The sequence below is a fragment of the Hoplias malabaricus genome, chromosome 5 (assembly GCF_029633855.1).
Source record: "Hoplias malabaricus isolate fHopMal1 chromosome 5, fHopMal1.hap1, whole genome shotgun sequence".
Classification (NCBI taxonomy): domain Eukaryota; kingdom Metazoa; phylum Chordata; class Actinopteri; order Characiformes; family Erythrinidae; genus Hoplias; species Hoplias malabaricus.
The window spans coordinates 36,146,946-36,166,139 of NC_089804.1; the positions used below are offsets into that span (position 1 = coordinate 36,146,946).

General features: G+C 40.8%; 1 protein-coding gene across 3 annotated transcripts in view; it reads right to left on the reverse strand.

Annotated features, from left to right (window-relative positions):
* itpr1b (inositol 1,4,5-trisphosphate receptor, type 1b) overlaps positions 1-14,298 on the reverse strand; it is a 147,006-nt gene extending 132,708 nt beyond the window's left edge. For all 3 annotated transcript variants that reach the window (XM_066673049.1, XM_066673047.1, XM_066673048.1), the window contains exons 1-3: positions 14,080-14,298; positions 11,562-11,674; positions 7,297-7,367 (exon numbers count right to left, since the gene is read on the reverse strand). In XM_066673049.1, the coding sequence (XP_066529146.1) occupies positions 7,297-7,367; positions 11,562-11,653 (163 nt within the window). In that variant the 5' untranslated portion in view covers positions 11,654-11,674; positions 14,080-14,298. The remainder of the gene's footprint in view (positions 1-7,296; positions 7,368-11,561; positions 11,675-14,079) is intronic.
* Between the last annotated feature and the right edge of the window lie 4,896 nt (positions 14,299-19,194).

Consider the following 19,194-nt stretch of genomic DNA (forward strand, 5'->3'; position numbering starts at 1 on the left):
ATGGTGAAGCAGCTAATGCATCAGCCACTGACACCCACAATGTGTGATGTTTTGAGCTCTGTGAATACATCTCTGTAGGTCTGATTGAGTTGGGAGAATATCTGTCTGCATTTATCACCAATATTGCAATTGGAATGCAATTAGTTAAAGGGGGGGGGGGGGTGCTCCAGGCTTTTTATTACCCCAATAAAACCAGTCCATCCTGTTTCAGCCTCGGTGCATGGGGCTTGAGCAGGGAATGTAAGGCCAGATTGCCAGTTTATGAGCTCTGCATTATTAGCTTGAACTTCCCAAGCGTAAAATTTTAACCCTGCGTTAACACCAGCAGTGAATTTCCAACTCTCCTCGCCCAACTCATTCCTCACTCATCGCCTGTGAGTGTTTCTGAGCATGAGCCGACCTTGTTCCGTGGCTTTCAGTGCCAAGCAACACGGTGGTGTAGAGGAGATTATACATGAACCACAAAGCATGGGTCCCACTGGTCGCCACAACATTCATTCATTCATTATCTGTAAGCGATTATACAGTTCAGGGTCACGGTGGGGCCAGAGCCTACCTGGAATCATTGGGCGCAAGGCGGGAATACACCCTGGAGGGGGCGCCAGTCCTTCACAAGGCAAAACAGACTAACACACACACACACATTCACTCACACCAACAGACACATTTGAGTCGCCAATCCACCTACCAATGTGTGTTTTTGGACTGTGGGAGGAAATCGGAGCACCCAGAGGAAACCCACACGGACACGGGGAGAACACACCAACTTCTCACAGACAGTCACCCGGAGCGAGAATCGAACCCACAACCTCCAAGCCCCTGGAGCTGTGTGACTGCGACACTACCTGCTGCGCCACCGTGCCGCGTCGCCACAACACTTTACTCCAAATTTGCATAAAGTTAAATTGCGCATCATCTTTGCTGCATTGTTGACTCCACCCCCTTCTCATCGCCTACAATGGTGCTGCCTGCTGCCACAGCTGCCAGTTTTCACTGAAAATAAATTATTTTCAGGCTCTTTGCAGATTTATGTCAATGCTGGTGTGAACTCAGGGCAAGAGCTCATTAATAATTAATTAATTCATTCATTGTCTGTAACCGTTTCTCCAGTTAAGGGGCATGGTGGGTCCGGAGCCTACGTGGAATCATTGGACGCAAGGTAGGAACACACACACTCACGCCAGTCCTTCACACACACACACACACACACACACACACACACACACACACACACACACAGGAGTGGACCATAGGAGGAAAGCGGAGCACCTGAAGGAAACCCACACAAACAGGGGGAGAACACAAACTCCTCACAGCTCATTTAAAATGTAAAAAAGTACCTCTACTTCAATATATATATTTTTTATATACAATGATTCGTGTTTTAGCCCTTCATCTATGTGTGTATAGAGAAGCAGCGTTTAGCTACTATGCCGCTCTTAAATGAAACCAGCTTACTGAGAATATTAGAAGAGCCCCAACTTTAGACACTTTAAATCAAGACTTAAAACATTCCTGTTTGGACAGACTTACAGCTCAGTTTAAATTACTCTGCACTTTTTATTCTGTAACGGCACTTTAGTTCTTTTCTTTTATTGTATCATTTTAAATTGATTTGAATCATTTTTATGCATTTTTATGTTTTGTTTTACTCTTTTTATGTATTTCCTTTTATTGCACTATTTTAATTGTTTTAATGGACTATTATGATTTTAATTCTTGCTTTTAATTTAGCTGGGGGTTTTTTCCTGTAAAGCACTTTGAATTGTATAAAAGGTGCTCTATAAAGAAACTTGCCTTGCCTTGCGTGTGTGTGTTTTTCTTTTAAGGACGGGGCTGAAAATGATTGTTTTATATTACCAAAGACGTACTTTTTAATAATAGTCTCCAAAGGTGACAACATTTGTCGTCTAAATGTGTTTTATTGACATCGGCTACAAGTATCAATTTATGTTCACATCTGTAGCCATAAAATATATGACCAAAGGTAGAGTGTCAGTCACACAGCTCCAGGGACCTGGAGGTTGTGGGTTCGATTCCCGCTCCTGGTGACTGTCTGTGAGGAGTTGGTGTGTTCTCCCCGTGTCCGCGTGCGTTTCCTCCGGGTGCTCTGTTTTCCTCCCACAGTCTAAAAACACACGTTGGTAGGTGGATTGGCGACTCAAAAGTGTCCGTAGGTGTGAGTGTGTGAGTGTGTGTGTTGCCCTGTGAAGGACTGGACTGTATTCCTGCCTTGCGCCCAATGATTCCAGGTAGGCTCTGGAAAAGTTGGAAAAGCGGTTACAGATAATGAATGAATGAATGTTTCATCGTCTTCAGGTCATACCTGGAATCACAGGACATGAGGCTGGAACACATCTTGGACAGGGCAGCAACAGAGCAACGCACTCACCCAGTCACTCAGAGATTCACACCCGAAAACCGCTTCACACAGCCAAACCACCTACCAACATGTCCTTTTGGATTGAGAGAGGAAACCCACACAGTCACAGGGAAAACACACCAGACAGTGACGGGAGGGGGTTTGAACCCACCACCCTAGGTAGAGCTCTGAGCAGAGATACTACCTGCAACGCTGCCACGCAGCCCACTCTACATCCTATTGACTAAAATGCCACTTTGACTATCTGTGGTTTTCTCAGCTCCCCGAGTGTCCAGCAGCGTTTGGTCCCACGCTTAGACAGACTGAACGCAGGCGGAACTTTTCTTCTCATTTGCATAGCAGTTCAGCTCTATTTATGCAAGCTGCTGTTGACTCTAATGCTCAGCACAGTTCAAAGGCAGATAGAGAGGCAGCAGCTCAGCTGGAGGACTGACCACATGAAAAGTCTAACTGATCAGGCGCACAATTTGCTTAACTAAATATAATTACCCCTCATTTCCATTTATGTCATTGCATCAGGCACTGCCTCTGAAGCTCAGATACTGAACCTATTTGAATACCTCCATTATTTCCTTACATTTCCCAACGCTAAATACAGTCACCAGTCATACACCACACATCCAGAAGTCTGTGGATTTGTTCAGCCAACATTTCTTCTGAAATAAAGGGTATCCTTTGCTTACAGGTGATATTACAGTTTAGGGGAGCCGCTATATTGGGACATTCTCATTACTCAAACAACTCAAACAAAAACTCTGATGATGTTTAAATAGTTTTATTGTTTCCTTCAACAGTTTTAGTCCGGATTTAGACCTTAAAATTAAAGAAATATAAGTGTGGTTAAACTGAGCTCTGCTCTTGAGAGGAACTTGGGCTTTGTCCCAAACAGTGCCAAACTCCCTACATAGTGCATAGTCATTTATTGATATCAGATATTAAAACCTGATCTGCTTAAAGTCCTTTAAACTGCTGGCAAGCCTTATTTGACATTTTGGAGAGAAGCATGAAGTGCTGCTGAAAAGCAGGGAGCAAGGCATCAATCTAAAACTTCCAATTATTTAAAGCAGTAAAGGCCTCAGGGGCTGGAGTGAGAGAGTGAGAGAGAGAGAGAGAGAGAGAGAGAGAGAGAGAGAGGAATTTGGGTGATGTCCGCCTCATAACAGCATTTCTGTTCGTCCTCTGCTTCTGATGTCACCACTAAGTCACTTTGCTATGTGGCCAAATAAGGTGTTAAAGGCAGAGAGACAGGGAAGTCCAAACAGAACTGGTGAAAGACCCTAATCCCAGACTAAAATTACCCATCTCAAATATACAAATACACACACACACACACACAGACACACTTTCTTCCTTTCGAACACAGAAACACATTTAAAATGGTCACCATTGCTGTATATATGGGGGTATGAAACCTCTCAGCAATGGCCTGTGGGTTAACCCCACACACTCACAAAACACAAATTCTTTCACAATCCTTTCACCCTCAAGTTCTCTGCGCTGAAAGCGCTCTCGCTCCCTCTAAACATAAACACGAGCATTATCACCATCATCAAACACTAAACAAGCACAGATGGGGGATGCATCAAAACACACCCACTGCCAAGGCCACCACTGTGTGAATCTATACACTTAATGTCCTGAAGTTAGTAGAATATTTCAAATCTCTGAATTCAGCTACTTTAAGGTTTGCAAGTGATTACCAGACCACACAAAAGAGAAAACCCATTGTAAGTAGTAGTAGGCTGTATGGAAACCGAACACATTAAAGGGGACACATTATGAAAAAAATCATGTGTTTAGTGCATGTGCACATTAATTTGGGTATCTGAAGCCCAGCAACGCGCACACACTGTGAAACAACATCAACTTCTGATGCCAGGTGCAGAGACTTTAGAATTGTCCCCACCCTCTCGTCTGAATCTGTCCAATCACAGCAATGGACTTATGTTTATGTGAGAGTGTGAAGACAAGGTTAAATGCAGCAAAACATACAGAATGAGCGTTGAGAAATAAGAGCACTGAGAAAAAAATGAGAAAATGAGAACAAAGAAGATAAAAAGTTTTAACCAAAGCAGGTGACATTAAGATTTCATTAAGAAACAGAATTGTGTTCCACTGTGGAGAAGAGGAGAATACGTCTCCTTTAATAAAGTAAATTTTTGCTACTTACATCTCCCTGCAGACTGCATTAAAACTGACAAGGGTGTTATAACATTGTCTTTCATTTTGATGGAGGAGAGACGTCAAATTTGATTCTGTGCCCTTGATTTCAGTAAGCGAACCTGTCGCAGGTGACGGTGTCATCATATCACTAAAAAAATTTATTTACATAAGCCTTAATCTGGAGGTCGGCCACAGCCACGGCTCATCTCTTAGTGCTGCATCCAGCTCAGAGCATGCACACACATGCTCTTATTCATTCATTCATTTCACTTTCAGCTATTTCTTTCATTCTCTGTCTGTCCAGCTAAACAAGCCTGCAGACACAGTCAAATTCAGTCAGTAAACACAATCACCAGCAACCAATCAACAATTAGAAAGGCATAAATCATATTTTTATGGCATGAAAAACACATTGTTACACATTTGCATGAAAAAACACAGTGGGTCTTAGGGCTCAAAAATATTCTCATGTGTCATAGTCCAATGAACAACATGTATCTCCATGTTTGTGGATGTTTAGTTTACTGCAGCATTTGAACACGGCAGCTTTCCTTCACACTGTGTGTAAATTTCATAAAGAATGGACCAATAGATTGAGCCAATTACTCTGAATAAAATCTTTTTTACATTTACTGCCACTGAAAGTTAAGAAGGTTTGGCCCTTGTCCTGTACAGCATTTTGGAGACAAATGTTTGTCTTTGGACAGCAATGATATAGATAAGAGAGGCATAGATTTCCATTAAAGAGATTTTTATCAGCGCTCATTTAATGCATGAGGGAATAAAACGCTTTATGTAAATAAGCAGCAACCCTCAAGTCTAGGCCTCAATTTGTTCGTATATCAAATTGAATTTCCCCATTAAAATGAATCTAAATGCTATTATCTGTTCCAGCCCCCAAAAACCACACCAATTTTGTTTGTTACGTGTTTTTAAATAAGAAAAATGTACTTACAGTACTAAATAACAAATTATGTATAAAAAACAATAATACATAATAATAATAATAATAATAATAATAATAATAATAACCAGTTTATTTCTTTACATTCTCTTTTAAGTGCATTTATATTGAAGATCAGAGGAAGATGCGGACAGAGGTGGAGGAGATTGGCGGAGGAAGTTTTTCTTTTCGTGTTATATCGCTAACTTACTCACTACACAATGTTACAATGCTACAAAACAACAGCGATATGACAGAGCTTCACAGAAAGATAACCAAGTGATCTGAACGTTCACTGGGCTATCTAGTGGTGGGTGGTGTAAACTCACTCGCTCGTAACTCAGATCTCGGCTCGCATCATAAAGCAAAAAAATTAATAAATAAATAAATTTGACAGAGCAACAGCTTGTATCTCAGAATATATATATATATATAGATAGACATATGTTAGACAATAGCATGGCAAATGCCATGTAGCTGACAGTGGTCCAAAGGAAATTCATACCCAACATCGCTTTGAATCTCAGCAAAGCCTCAACCAATAAAAATGCAATTATCTGCAACATTTTCACAGATGTTGCTAAATCCACAGGTTGTCACTATCAGCTAGTGTCACAGGTTGATCAGGCTAAGTTCTAATTTAAAAACATGAGCGCTAATCTGACACATCCGAGGAACGTATTCATGACACACGAGGCAGCTACAGCAGCAGCGGTTGAAAGTGGGAGCTGCATAGATCCCACAATCTGCACAGTGCAGGTGAGGGGCGGGAGAACTGTAATGGTGGGCACTCTCTTATTCATTACCCTACAGGGTCCAGGTGAGAGCGAGGTTAATTGGCCACTAGCTGGTTTCATTTCTTCATGCAGGTTATTAACTCACTCTCGCCACAGAAAGACAGTGCACACATCAGCCAGGGGCCACAGAAGCCTGGTAATGATTCAGCTCCCAGGTTTACACAGATCTAGACCGAAACAACAGTGCAGTACACTGAATGATGATTGGTTTAGGAACACCAACCTTGTATCTACACTCACTCTCCATTTTATCAGCTTCACTGACCACACAGCAGCACTTTGCACTGTTGTCCACCTGTCCCTCTGCATACTTCCTTATCCTTATTTCACCCTGTGCTTCAATGGTCAGGACCCTCACAGAGCAAGTACTGTTTGGGTGGTGGATCATTCTCAGAGCTGCAGTGACACTGACACAGTGGTGGTGCGAGCGGATCAGACACAGCAGGGCTGAGTATAGTCCACCAACCAAAATCATCCATCCAGCATCCTGTGTCCACTGATGAAGGACTAGAGGACGACCAACACACACTGTGCAGCGTCAGATGAGCTACCAGTGGACCGACGAGGTAGGAGTGGACACAGTGTTTAACAACTCCAGCAGCCCTCCTGTGTCTGATTCTCACAAAACCCCAGAACAATACAAGGGGGAAAATGGACAAAACTGGACATCCAAGTCTGAAATGCATCCTACAGACCTCCATGAGAGTAATTAGGCAACAGCAGTGGAGGGTTATGGCCGAACTGAAGCTATATATCAGCAGCTCCACAGCTTAAGACCCTTGTTTTGACGTGCTGCTTTACAGCACCATGAAGCATGATCCTGTTTCCACAGCTCAGAGACAGACAGAGTGAGAGAGACATAAAGAGGAAGGAGACAGAGAAAGAATGAGCAAGAATACAGCTGCAGCCTGTGAAGCATTTAAAAGCAGTAATGAAAGTGATAGGGAGAAGGTAACAGTAGGAAAAAGGAAGAGAAAGAGAAAAATGAGCAAAAGAGAGGGGGGCCTTACCTCGAAACTTCTTCGGAGGGTTGTTGAGGTCACCATTGTCTGGCTGCACGACACAGCGATCATCCACCAAGCTGCAGACAAAGAGAAATTGTCAGAAAAAAGGGAACCTTTTACCCTATTAGTGCACATGTATCATACTCTCACCTGCATACACATAATATATATAAGATACTATTGGCAATGACTTCAAAATGAGGAGAAACTTGGTTGTAAAAAAAATAAATAAATAAGAGTACACACAAACACACACCATTATGCTGTTGTTGCAATTTAAAACAAGATAAACAACAACAAACTTTCCACAATACTAACATTTGCTTATTTACACGGCCTACCCTACTCTAAAGCCATTTACAAACTAAAAACAGTGTGTAAAATATATTTTGGAAAAACAATCCCGCATAGCAACAGATTCACCAATGGACAGTGGGTTGTGGTGGGTCCTGAAGCGACCTACAATAATTTGTTACAAGGCAAGAACACACCCTGAACAGTCCATCACGGCATCACAAACTCACACACTCATCCAGTCCCTCACACACTAAACAGCCAATCCACCCACCCACAAGGACGTTTGGACTGTGGGAGAAAACTGAAGCACCAGTGAGAAACCCACACAGACACTGGGAGAACACACTACACTTCTCACAGACAATGCCCTGAGGTAATGTTTGAATCTACAACCCCAGGTCCAAGGAGCAGTGTGAGAGCAACACTACCTTATAATATTATTTTTACATTATTTATTACCTTTATAGTACACTTTTAAATTAAACATTTATAATAAACAGCTGATGATGTTTATATCTCACAAAGACAAATAGCAAATAAACCAGAGAGAAGTAAGAGGGAGTCAAAATAGGAAAGATAGGAAATGTTAACGTAAATGGGCTGGAGAGAGAGGAACTAGAGACAAATAAATTCCAACTTGACTGTCATCCAAACAAAAACACGCAGTCTATATAATATCAGACACTTCCACTGGCCCCATTCACTTCCCATGTGACCAGGTTTATCACACTTGGTGTAGCACACACACACACACACACATACTCAGCACTTTCTACATCCCCAATGCAGCAGAGTCTAATTTTATCTCCAGTAGAGAAAACGATGTCTCTCTGTGTGTCAGAGCGATTCAGCACACCTGCCTCCATCACTTTAAATGGCACACATCTCTTACCTGAGATCGCACCGAGAAAGAAAAGGCATTCATTATAAGCTGAGATAGTGACACTGTAGAGTAACTCCAGGCTTTTATTCAGAAACGCTCAAGTGCCTGAGTAAAACCCACTGTTAAAACCACTCCTGAGTTAAAGTCTGGGACACTGAAGCAGTTCCTTCTTTAATTACACAATAACAATGCTACTAGAATCTGGATGAACAGATTTAAGTGCACTCAGGTCCACAATGAAGTTGCGAATAATCATCAGTGCCCTGTAACTCTGACCCTGGGCCTAGATTACAATGTACAACAATAATTAAACACAGGGGTTGGACAATGAAACTGAAACACCTGGTTTTAGACCACAATAATTTATTATAATTGTGTAGGGCCTCCTTTTGCAGCCAATACAGCGTCGATTCGTCTTGGGAATGACATATACAAGTCCTGCACAGTGTTCAGAGGGATTTTAAGCCATTCTTCTTGCAGGATAGTGGCCAGGTCACTACATGATGCTGGTGGAGGAAAACGTTTCCTGACTCACTCCTCCAAAACACCCCAAAGTGTCTCAATAATATTTAGATCTGGTGACTGTGCAGGCCATGGGAGATGTTCAACTTCACTTTCATGTTCATCAAACCAATCTTTCACCAGTCTTGCAGTGTGTATTGGTGCATTGTCGTCCTGATACACGGCACCGCCTTCAGGTTACAATGTTTGAACCATTGGATGCACATGGTCTTACTGGTGCAATGTGCAATTAATGAAGATTGGCCACCAGGCTGCTCCAATTTAGCCATGAAACCTCCCACACTAAAATGACAGGCGTTTCAGTTTCATTGTCTAACCCCTGTATGTTACGTGATACATTGATTATTTCTAATTACTTTTAACCTGCAAGTAGTCGGACAAAACTTAAATTGTGCAAAAGAATCCCAGCAGTGGCCTAAAAGCAAGTGAAGTAGGCTTGTGACAGAAAGGTCCCGGTTCGATAGGGGTGGAAGGAATAGTACTTCCCCTTCTATCCACAGCTGAAGTGCCCCAAAGCAAAGCACCTCACCTCTAACTCCTCCCTGGGCTGCTTGATGCAGGTGTGTGTGTGTGTGTGTGTGTGTGTGTGTTCACTGCTCTGTGTTTGTTTTCATTTAACGGATGGGTTAAATGCAGAGGTCAAATTTGATTGCGCTACTGTTCGATGACATCACGTTTCACAAGAGTGACTGACAGAAGCATCCAAAGTAAATGCAGCACATCCCTTGAGAAAATTAATTCAGGTCACCTTGGCAGCTCAAGAGGCCAGCTGCGGTTTCTCAGGCACATATGGGCGAATGTGGCTGAGCCATGAACACACACATACACACCTACACCGACACAAACACATACAAAGACACACTTCTTCCCACTGGCCGTGTTGCGGGCCAGGTGGCCCATTACTCCCTCCCTTGTGTGAGGTCAGTCATTGGCACAGCGACAGAGCCACACAGGGGTCTATAAATAGATCCAGCTTTCTCTCTCTCTCCCTCTATGAAGAGGTACAGAAAATGATTACTGGGCTAAACAATAGCGGGCAGACGTCTTGACAAACAAGTGCTGTCAACTCTCCGTTCCTCAAAACCGCACACGCTGCTGTTGCCATGGAGAAGTGACATTAGACAGTGCTGTGTAAATGAGGGAGAGTGAGACTGCGAATATTTGGTCACTGTAAGATGCCAGTCTGGCAAAAAGGGTTGTAAACGAATGATTAACCAAAGCCAGAAGGTTTCACCAGCCAGGATGAGTATGACTCTAAGCCTGATCGATCTGTTCTGCTAGGAATGCAAAAATAAATAAGGTGGAAGAGAATACAGAAATGCAAACATACAACAGGGAGACGCGGGCAAACACCACCAAAACATTTACAGTCACATAATTAACAGTGACATTTGGGGCTGTGGGTTTTGGTGGACGCAATTGAAATGCTCATTAAGGATGATATATAGGAACATGTCTAGATGATGCTGACTGTTAAACAAATACAAAAAACAACAAGTCTATATGTATACAATTGTTCTGTCTCTTTACAGCACCCAACATTGCTTCTAAAATCAAGGGTATTTATTGTTTCAATAAGACCTTCTATTCCCCTGTGAAGGTTTCACACTATATATCAGACCATTGCTGACCACCTCTCCCACTCATCCAAAACATGTTGAATGAGGACATAGAACAATTCTGACGTAACACAGCCCAATACTGTGCTACCTGCTCATGTGCAGCTGCTCTGGAGAATCCCATTCTACTGGTTAGTGCTTTACTATCTAATAATCTAAAGGTTACACATGCTGTGACTTAAGCATCAGTGTCATCGTCTTTGCCTTTAAAACACATGTAAATGATATCTGTTCTGACTGGTTAGCTTGTCTTGTATGTCATTCAAGCAGCAGTTGAGGTTAAACTGCTGTATGCTAAATAGGCAAATTTAGATTGATTCATGAAAATGTTAGTGGTCTAAGAGTGGGTTGATACTTAACTTTAATATACAAATCATATGGACTCTGGAGAGAACAGCACATTTTCAAACCCTTAATATTTAATTCTAGCTGTTTGATCTGTGCTAAGACACAGAACAGATTTATCTGTATATAAAATATACAGCTGTGTATATGCAGCCAGCTGTTCATAACACTTCCCTTGTAAACCACATTCCCAGCCTTCTGTCTTTCATTCCCTGCTCGACTTTTGTAGCCCTTTCACAACACTTGGGGCCAGTGAGCAGATCCGGTTCTGAACTGGGATTCAATCCAGTTCTTAGGGTAACATCCTAATCCACTGAGACACAAAGACATGCAAAGTTGAAGGAGAAATATAAAACAGTAACTGAAGGTCTGAGCCCCTGCAGCAGTGAAAGAGAACATGTAAAAAAGTGAGAGAACCAAAGACAGAAATAGAGAGCAGGGAAGGAAATGTATTTCTGTGGGTCAAGGTTTAGCATCACAGACTGGTTTATCATTATTTACAATTTAAATAAGCTATAGATAGATAAAGAGTGAGGGCAATGGACAGACTGAAAGAGAGAGAATAAGAGAGAAAGGCTGAGAGAAAGAAATAGACAGAAACATACCCCAAAGTGCTGATAAACCCATTGGTGGATCCTTCTGCATAAAGTGAACAAATGTCCCCAATGTGGAGGAAGCTGGACATCTTGTCCGACATTTTTCTCTGTTTCTAGGTGCACTGTTTGGAAAAATGAAAAAAAAAAAACAGCAGAATTAGATAAAGACCATCACAGCAAATTGTCCATTTAATCAATAAATGGTTTGCTTTGCTATTGCTAAGAGGGTATACAATAACACAAATGGAGTGATCATAAGTAGGTTATCATCACCCAGAGCATGGCAACAGCTGCAGGAAAAACACTGGACTTTTCCAGCGAGAGTGCAGCAAGACAGCAGGGACAGATTCTAGAACATCGCTTTCTGCCATTTTGAGGTGGCCTAGTTTTAGAGCAAACTGACACAGAATTCAAGGTCTATTCGATGTCAAGTCAGTGTGCTGGTGTACCCAACCTAAGGGGAGTGTGCCAAACAAGACAGGTATTAAAGACTTACAAAAGCCATAAATAGGTCAGAGATGTAAAGCCTTTCATTAGGTATTGTGATCAGGTGTGTATTCCACAAAGCAGGATTTCTCAGTTAGCCAGCTAACTTAAGGCTAGAGTTGAAGACTGTCCAATAGGAATATCCTCTAGTTTTTCCCCTATTGGACAGTCTTGACTTTGTTCTGGCTGAAGTTATCTGGCTAAACTGAGGTAGGTACCAGTTAATAATACACCACAACTTGGGTCACATATTTTCAAAGTAATAAAAAACTTTCAGGTGTTTTCTACATTGTATCATGTGGTAGACTGATGTGAAGTTTTAGGCCACATAGATGCTGCCTGTCCAGAAGTACTACAAGTGAAGTGACAAGTATGATAAACATAAACAGGCACAGGATAAATAAAAAAGGAACTGATACGATAGAAAGTTTTACAATAACATATAGCTCTCACTAGATATCAGAGCTTAAAGCAATACGCCATGAATGACGTTAAAGTACCAGTTGTTCCCATTTCTCATGGAATGTCAGTTCTAAATCCTGGTCCTGGAAACCACATTTTAATGCTTTCTCTGCTCCAGAACTCCTTCAATTCATCAGTGCAATAACAATTTGTTCCTGACTTAAACACTGTGTGTTAGAGTAGGGAAATCCTATGCAAGTTAAAAATAATAACTATGCGTAATAGTGGAACCCTAGGTCAGGAGTGGAGAACCACTAGCTGGCATTCAGACTGTATTACTGAGGTCAGTGCTAGACTAGAGATACTATAACCTACCTGTCCCAGTTTTATGAGGAGTTTTATCAAGAGACATTAACAGTGCAATATTCAAATGAAACTCTACATCACTGAAACTGTGCACACTTTTTACAGGACTACAGATACAGCCTGAAAGGGATGGTTCACTGATTAACCTAATTTCCAGTCATTCTCTTGCCTCGTGTCATCAATCAGCCAAGAATGCTTAATGTCCAAAGGGGACTTCTTTAATTTTGCACGGGAGCTCTGAAACTAAAGGAATTGCCAATTGACTGAGTCACCAATATTAATATGAATGAGGAAAAAAAAAATCAATATAGGCCTATTTAAACATCAACAAGACAAATAAGTACATTACATGAATGAATGCATCAGTGTATAAAAAAAAGACATATTCATTGATGCAAACTTCAGAGCTTGTTTATAAAGCTGTGTTAGGTGTTTTCCTCACAAAATAAAGGCACGCTCACTAGAGTTTCTCATGCTTTTCAGAATAAACAACCAAAAATGTGGACAATGTGGACATCACTTGACTCTTTAATATGTAAGTGCTGCACAGTCAAATTGACCAATATCAAGTGGAAATATAAAATAGTGGAAATCTTCACTAAGTACTTTGAACAGCAAATGATATGGCTCAATTTGCAAAGAATTTGAACAATTCTTGACAAAATCGTAGTATTTCTTCTTTAAGCTTATATATGCTCACATAAATATCATACGCATATTTGGACAATATCGGCCATTTTATTTGAGCTGTTGTATTAAAACTACTAAAGTACTGTACTCTCACACAGAGAGAGGAACTGGACTCTGACAGTTCACTGTCCACTGTTGGAGCTGCTAAATTCAGCTGCTTATTACCAGCAGCCAATCAGAGCTCGTCTCGTCTCAGGCATTCGGACGCGCGTGAGATAGAACGCGTTTAAATTTTTGAAAATTAACTGTCATTTCAAACTTAATAACGGCTGGGAGGAAATGTGCAGCAGGGCTAGCCTTTGTTAAAACATTATACGATAAATAACTCGATATTTGAAGATAATCAAGCAGCTAAGCCATATAATCCACTTTCTTTCTTGACAGAGTGCTTGTCTGGCTGTCATTGCTTCACCACATCTAAACTATACAATGTAGCCAAAACGACGGGTAAATTCTGTAACATGAATAAAATGATTTCTGAAATCTACGGACGTACGGTGTATGAGATGCATCAGTTGAGAGTGTATCTATCCGCGCTAAGCTCGCAGCAGTAACGAGAGTTGAGAATTAACTTTAACGTTACCTCCAGCGGATGGAGACCGTAGCGGCGATAAAGAAGCAAAAGCAACGACGACTCGCTCAATGTAAGACAGCGACGTCCGGCCGGCCTTCAACGGGTAACTCCATGATAAGTGACAAAAAAGTCCAGTTAAAAACCCACGGCGTCTCGCTGACAGTTGAATTTTGTCCCCAACACTCCGCTCCCCCCTCCGCCTCCACGAGCGGAGAAAGACCGGCCCCTTTCTTTAAACACCACAAAGAATCATGGGAAATGTAGTCTTTAACGGAGGGGTGAAATGAGGAGAAACAATTAAAGTCAAAGGCTTTGTTTGTCATACGGTTTCTTCCATAATATTTGAGGAAAAAACTGCATAGCCTATATTTTAATAGTCTATAAATTTAAGATTTATTTGTACCCAATTCACATGTACAGCCCTAGGTCTCAACATGGTGATGCCTTGAACTGTACCCACAAGTGCCACACTATAATAATACTACAGTACTGTAAAAATAAAATGTATAAACAAATCCTCATATATATTTGTATACCTACGTGTTGATTAAACTTGCACATCCTTAGTAGCCTATATATAAATAAATAGAAATAGAAATTCCTAAAAAAAAAAATATTAAACTAAACTCTATTAAATTCTATGATTTTCAGTGTTTCAGAAATATAGTGTTTCTGGACCACTTCTAGTTTAACAAAGATCACAATTCACAGGAAGATGATCCTGGGTGTGAACTCTCACAGTAATGAGGGGTGAGTACAGTGTAGATGACACTGTGTCACATATGAAGCTTAAAGGTAACTGCAGAAAGTAGTGTAAGCACAGAGAAAGACATTTAAAGGGAAATCCATGGTTAAAATTAATTCATAAGTGTTTTGAGGGCCAAAGGGTTCTTAATGATATAATCATTGTGATTGTGTGTCATTCCCTTCTTTAAATTTTATATAAGCAACCTATGACTTCTTTTAAGGAGAAATAGGATGTACATGGTTTTTCAGTTATACACCTTCAGGGTGCAATCATCAATGTGTCAAATACAGAGTTTCGCTCCATGAAAGTCAGTCTTTCAATGGTCTGCAAACAGAGCGATAGTTGACCTATCAGTTGAGTCTGTTTGCAGTATGGAGTCAAGTCCCTAAATGCATTTATTATGGTGCTATTACCTATCGTTCAATCTTCTCCCCTATTCACTTGTGTGGCTAATGGATGTGGGCCTGGGGGTTACACCTAGCTTGATTTTCATAAAATCCAGCCAGATCCACCAAGCTCAGAGTGGTGTGAGTTCTCTAGATTTTCTTTAATACACTCCTTTTTTTGCCCGTCAATTTCGGTCAGTTTTCATTTCAAGTTTTTAAAGAGTCTGACCCACAAACCAAGTTGGTGATCCACTTTTTTTTTTTTTGCATCTGGCCTAAAAAAAAGACTCAAGGCCATAAATTCTTCAGTCATCAGAGATGCAGTCTGTTCGTGATGAGCTTTGGCATGGACATAAAGAAATGCTCTCCAAACCAACCCTCGTGTGAATGGCTCAAGTTAAAAATGCCCACGGCTGTTTATCAAACACTATAACAACAGTGCATTTATTTTTAAGCTAATGCTTAATATTAAATATTACTATTAAAAGTGTCACATTCGTCAATTTTTTTAAATGACACAAAACTACATGATATAAGATGCTTTTTTACATCCAAGTGCAGGAAATTAAATTCTTTGTAATATGTTTAAAGAAATATACATAAATTTATAAAAGTACATTTAGATAGTTATGTCCAAAAATAATTTATGAAGCATGAAACATTTTGACTGTTATTAAACCCTAATTATCAAGAACTGAATTCAAGAGAAAAGGCACTGACCATGAAGCCACAAGGAGATATACATGTTTAGTCTGTTTGTGATTTAGTGAGAGAATGAATGTGTTTGTGTATGTATACATCCTCTGTGTGTTTTCATGCAGTGTGAGTGGATGCGTGATTGTGTGTGTGTGTGTGTGTGTGTGTGTGTGTGTGTGTGTGAGAGAGAGAGAGAGCGAGAGAGAGAGAGCGAGAGAGTGAGTGAATCACAGTGATGTAACCCTTTGAGATGGAAATATTCACCAATTGTTTGGCTGTCCTCGCACAGCTGTTGTATTATAGACGATATCCACTAAAACAGAGTCGTGCGGTTTGCTGCTTTGATCGGCCACTCTCTCTCTTCTCTCTCTCTCTCTCTCTCTCTCTCTCTCTCTCTCTCTCTCTCTCTCTCTCTCTCTCCTTTTCACACACACACACACACACACACACACACACACACACACACACACACACACACACACACACACTCACTCACACACGAACACACCCAGCTCATCTTCAGTCCTCATTAAGCACACTGAAAACAATTTTTTCAGCATTTTTTGGCATTTAAACACCAAACTAATGGAACATTCATTGCCCTCAAACAGACCAGATCACTTAGGAGATAGACTTGTTCATTGTTACATGAGGGACTAGAGAGACTGGAGATATTGGTTGGTCTTTAGGCAAAAAAACTACGACTTCAAGATTAATGAAAAATTCTACAATTTTACATTTTATCTTTAGGATAAAAATATTGATTCATTTTCGAGTCTGGTTCATAAACATTGTTTGCTGTTCAAATGCCTTATTATAATCATACACAAGATAAGATAAAATAGTCTATGCCAATCCATTAAAGCTTCACATAGGGCCCACCCCACTGCTTTCCTGCCGGCAGCCATACAATTTATATTGTTCCAATCCTACAGCTACACCCTAAAGTTGCTGTGGCCGTTTATGATCTGATCAGTAACCAGCTACCCTTAACATCTACGGTTACTCATTGAGACCATCACATGAGTACCCAAACTACCCACTGCATCACTAGCTCTTCACAGGGGTCATCAGGTAGTCATATCCCCTCCTCAGTGTTTCGCTGAATTAAGCCCACGACACCTCTAGAAGTCTCAACAATGAAATCTGGCGTCCCAGATCCACCCCATCCAAGCTAGCTTTACAGTCTTACCTTACCCTTAAGCATCAACAACCGTAAATCCTTGGTAACTAAGGCTGTATCTAGCCCCACTGGCACCATTAATGCATGCTCAGTGCCACCAGTTCCATGTGATCTTTACGTGCTACATCAACAACCACCACAACGGCACCTCTACAGTGCATTTCTCCAACTAGTCTGTGTTCATTTTATCCACAACCACTGACTAGACCTTTCAGCTGTTTCCGGCCCCTGATGCCGAACTGCACAAGCAGGAATGTGGCAGACTTCATCCTCAAATGGAACTGTTAACTCTATGAAATAAACTTTCTGTTTACTATCAGAGTACAGCACCATATCTGGCCTCAGTGTAGTTAATGCAATGCACTCTGGAACCTGCAGTTTTTTACCTATGTCCACCAGCAATTTCCAATCATTTGCTTCACCCCATCTACCAATATTTAAAGCCTGTGCACACTCTCGAATACATTCCCCCCAGGCACAAATCTAATCACGTTATTACTACAACCACACATCAATGCACTTACCTCTAAGCGTTTGCTGTCCAATAAATATGCTAAAACCATAGCACTTGTTTATGTCTCCATGTATACCTCCCCAGAGACGTTCTATCTCACACGCATCCGAACATCATAAGTTGCTCCAAGCAAAAAATTAATACAACTTGCCTCCATCACCCACAATTCTTGCCAAGTGATCTTCTGCTTCCCTAGATTCTCCCAGCAAAGCCATTGACCTTGTTTTGCCTGTGATGCTGCTGTTGCACACCGTGCCTCTTCTTCTTGATCACAAATAAATCTAGTCATCATTTGCATTCTCTCTGGCAATGTGGCTTTACTAAACACTTTCCACGAATCACCTGACCCAGGACCCGCTCTTCTGCATTGCACTTGGCCAATCACATCCCTTAGCTCTAATGAGCTTCTGGCTACCTGCACTGCTACTCGTGGGTTCCATTTGCTTTCTGCTTTTGTGAATGGTGCTGCTGATTTAACCACTGCATCCTTCAATCCTGACAAAATTATCTCACAACTCACCTTTGAACATTTAAATTTCTCAACTAAATTTGTGAATGGTAGTTTCCCATCTCCCATACCATGCCACACTACTTAAACACTGTGTCACCCCTAGCCACTTCTTTATAGCCTTGTTCATAACACTTTCCATCCTCTCAACTACTATGATTGCAACATCATAAACTGTCAATGGCCATCTAATACGAGACAGTAAGCCAAACTGCAGACACCACAATTTCAACTTCCCTGGCAAACATGATTTATCAATGCTATTAATAGCCTTCACCAATTCAGCCTTTATTCCCACAACTTAGTCAGTATCATTCAGTATCACTATACCATCTACACAAACTCTTCACTGGTCTCTCCAGTACTGTAGGAATTGTAATTTTCCTTCCATCCATAAAGTTTTCCTTTGACAATCAATAGACATCTAAACTTGCTTGGTTTAACCTCACATTAAAGCCGTTTATTAGCTGGCCTATGATTGGTTCGCTTATAATTTTTTAGTCTATGATTGATTTGGTTTAGATTGGTCAGTATAAGATTGCTTAGCCTATGTTTGTTAAACTTACAATTGTTTGGCATATGTTTGCTTAGCTTATGTTTTAAATTAAATTTATTTGCACTAAGAACAGTTCTTTTAAAGAATACAGTAAGAAGAAGCACTGTATCCATACATATGTAGATAAACATATAGTTATGCCCACACATACACAACATAACAAAAACAACAAGAATAACATTAAAGGGTGGTGGTGGGGTGAGGGTTTATAATTTTTGAGTTGTCAATTGCAAGATATTAGGTATTGATATTAGATTCATTAGGGCTTTAAATTCAAGCTGTTCAAAGCTTCACATACGTTATACCCATAAAAGATCAAATCTAAGTTCTCATGACCTCAGTGAGACTAAGGTAATGTCCAACATATCACCATCATTTTCTTAGCAGCAGAGGAATAATTTAGCAACAGAATAGGCGCATTTTTTTAGATTTGCATAGCTAATGACTGACATGCATTTTTACATTTTTGTAAATGTAAATGTACATTTATGAGTATGTACTTTGTGAAGAGTAGTTCCAGAAGATAAAAATTC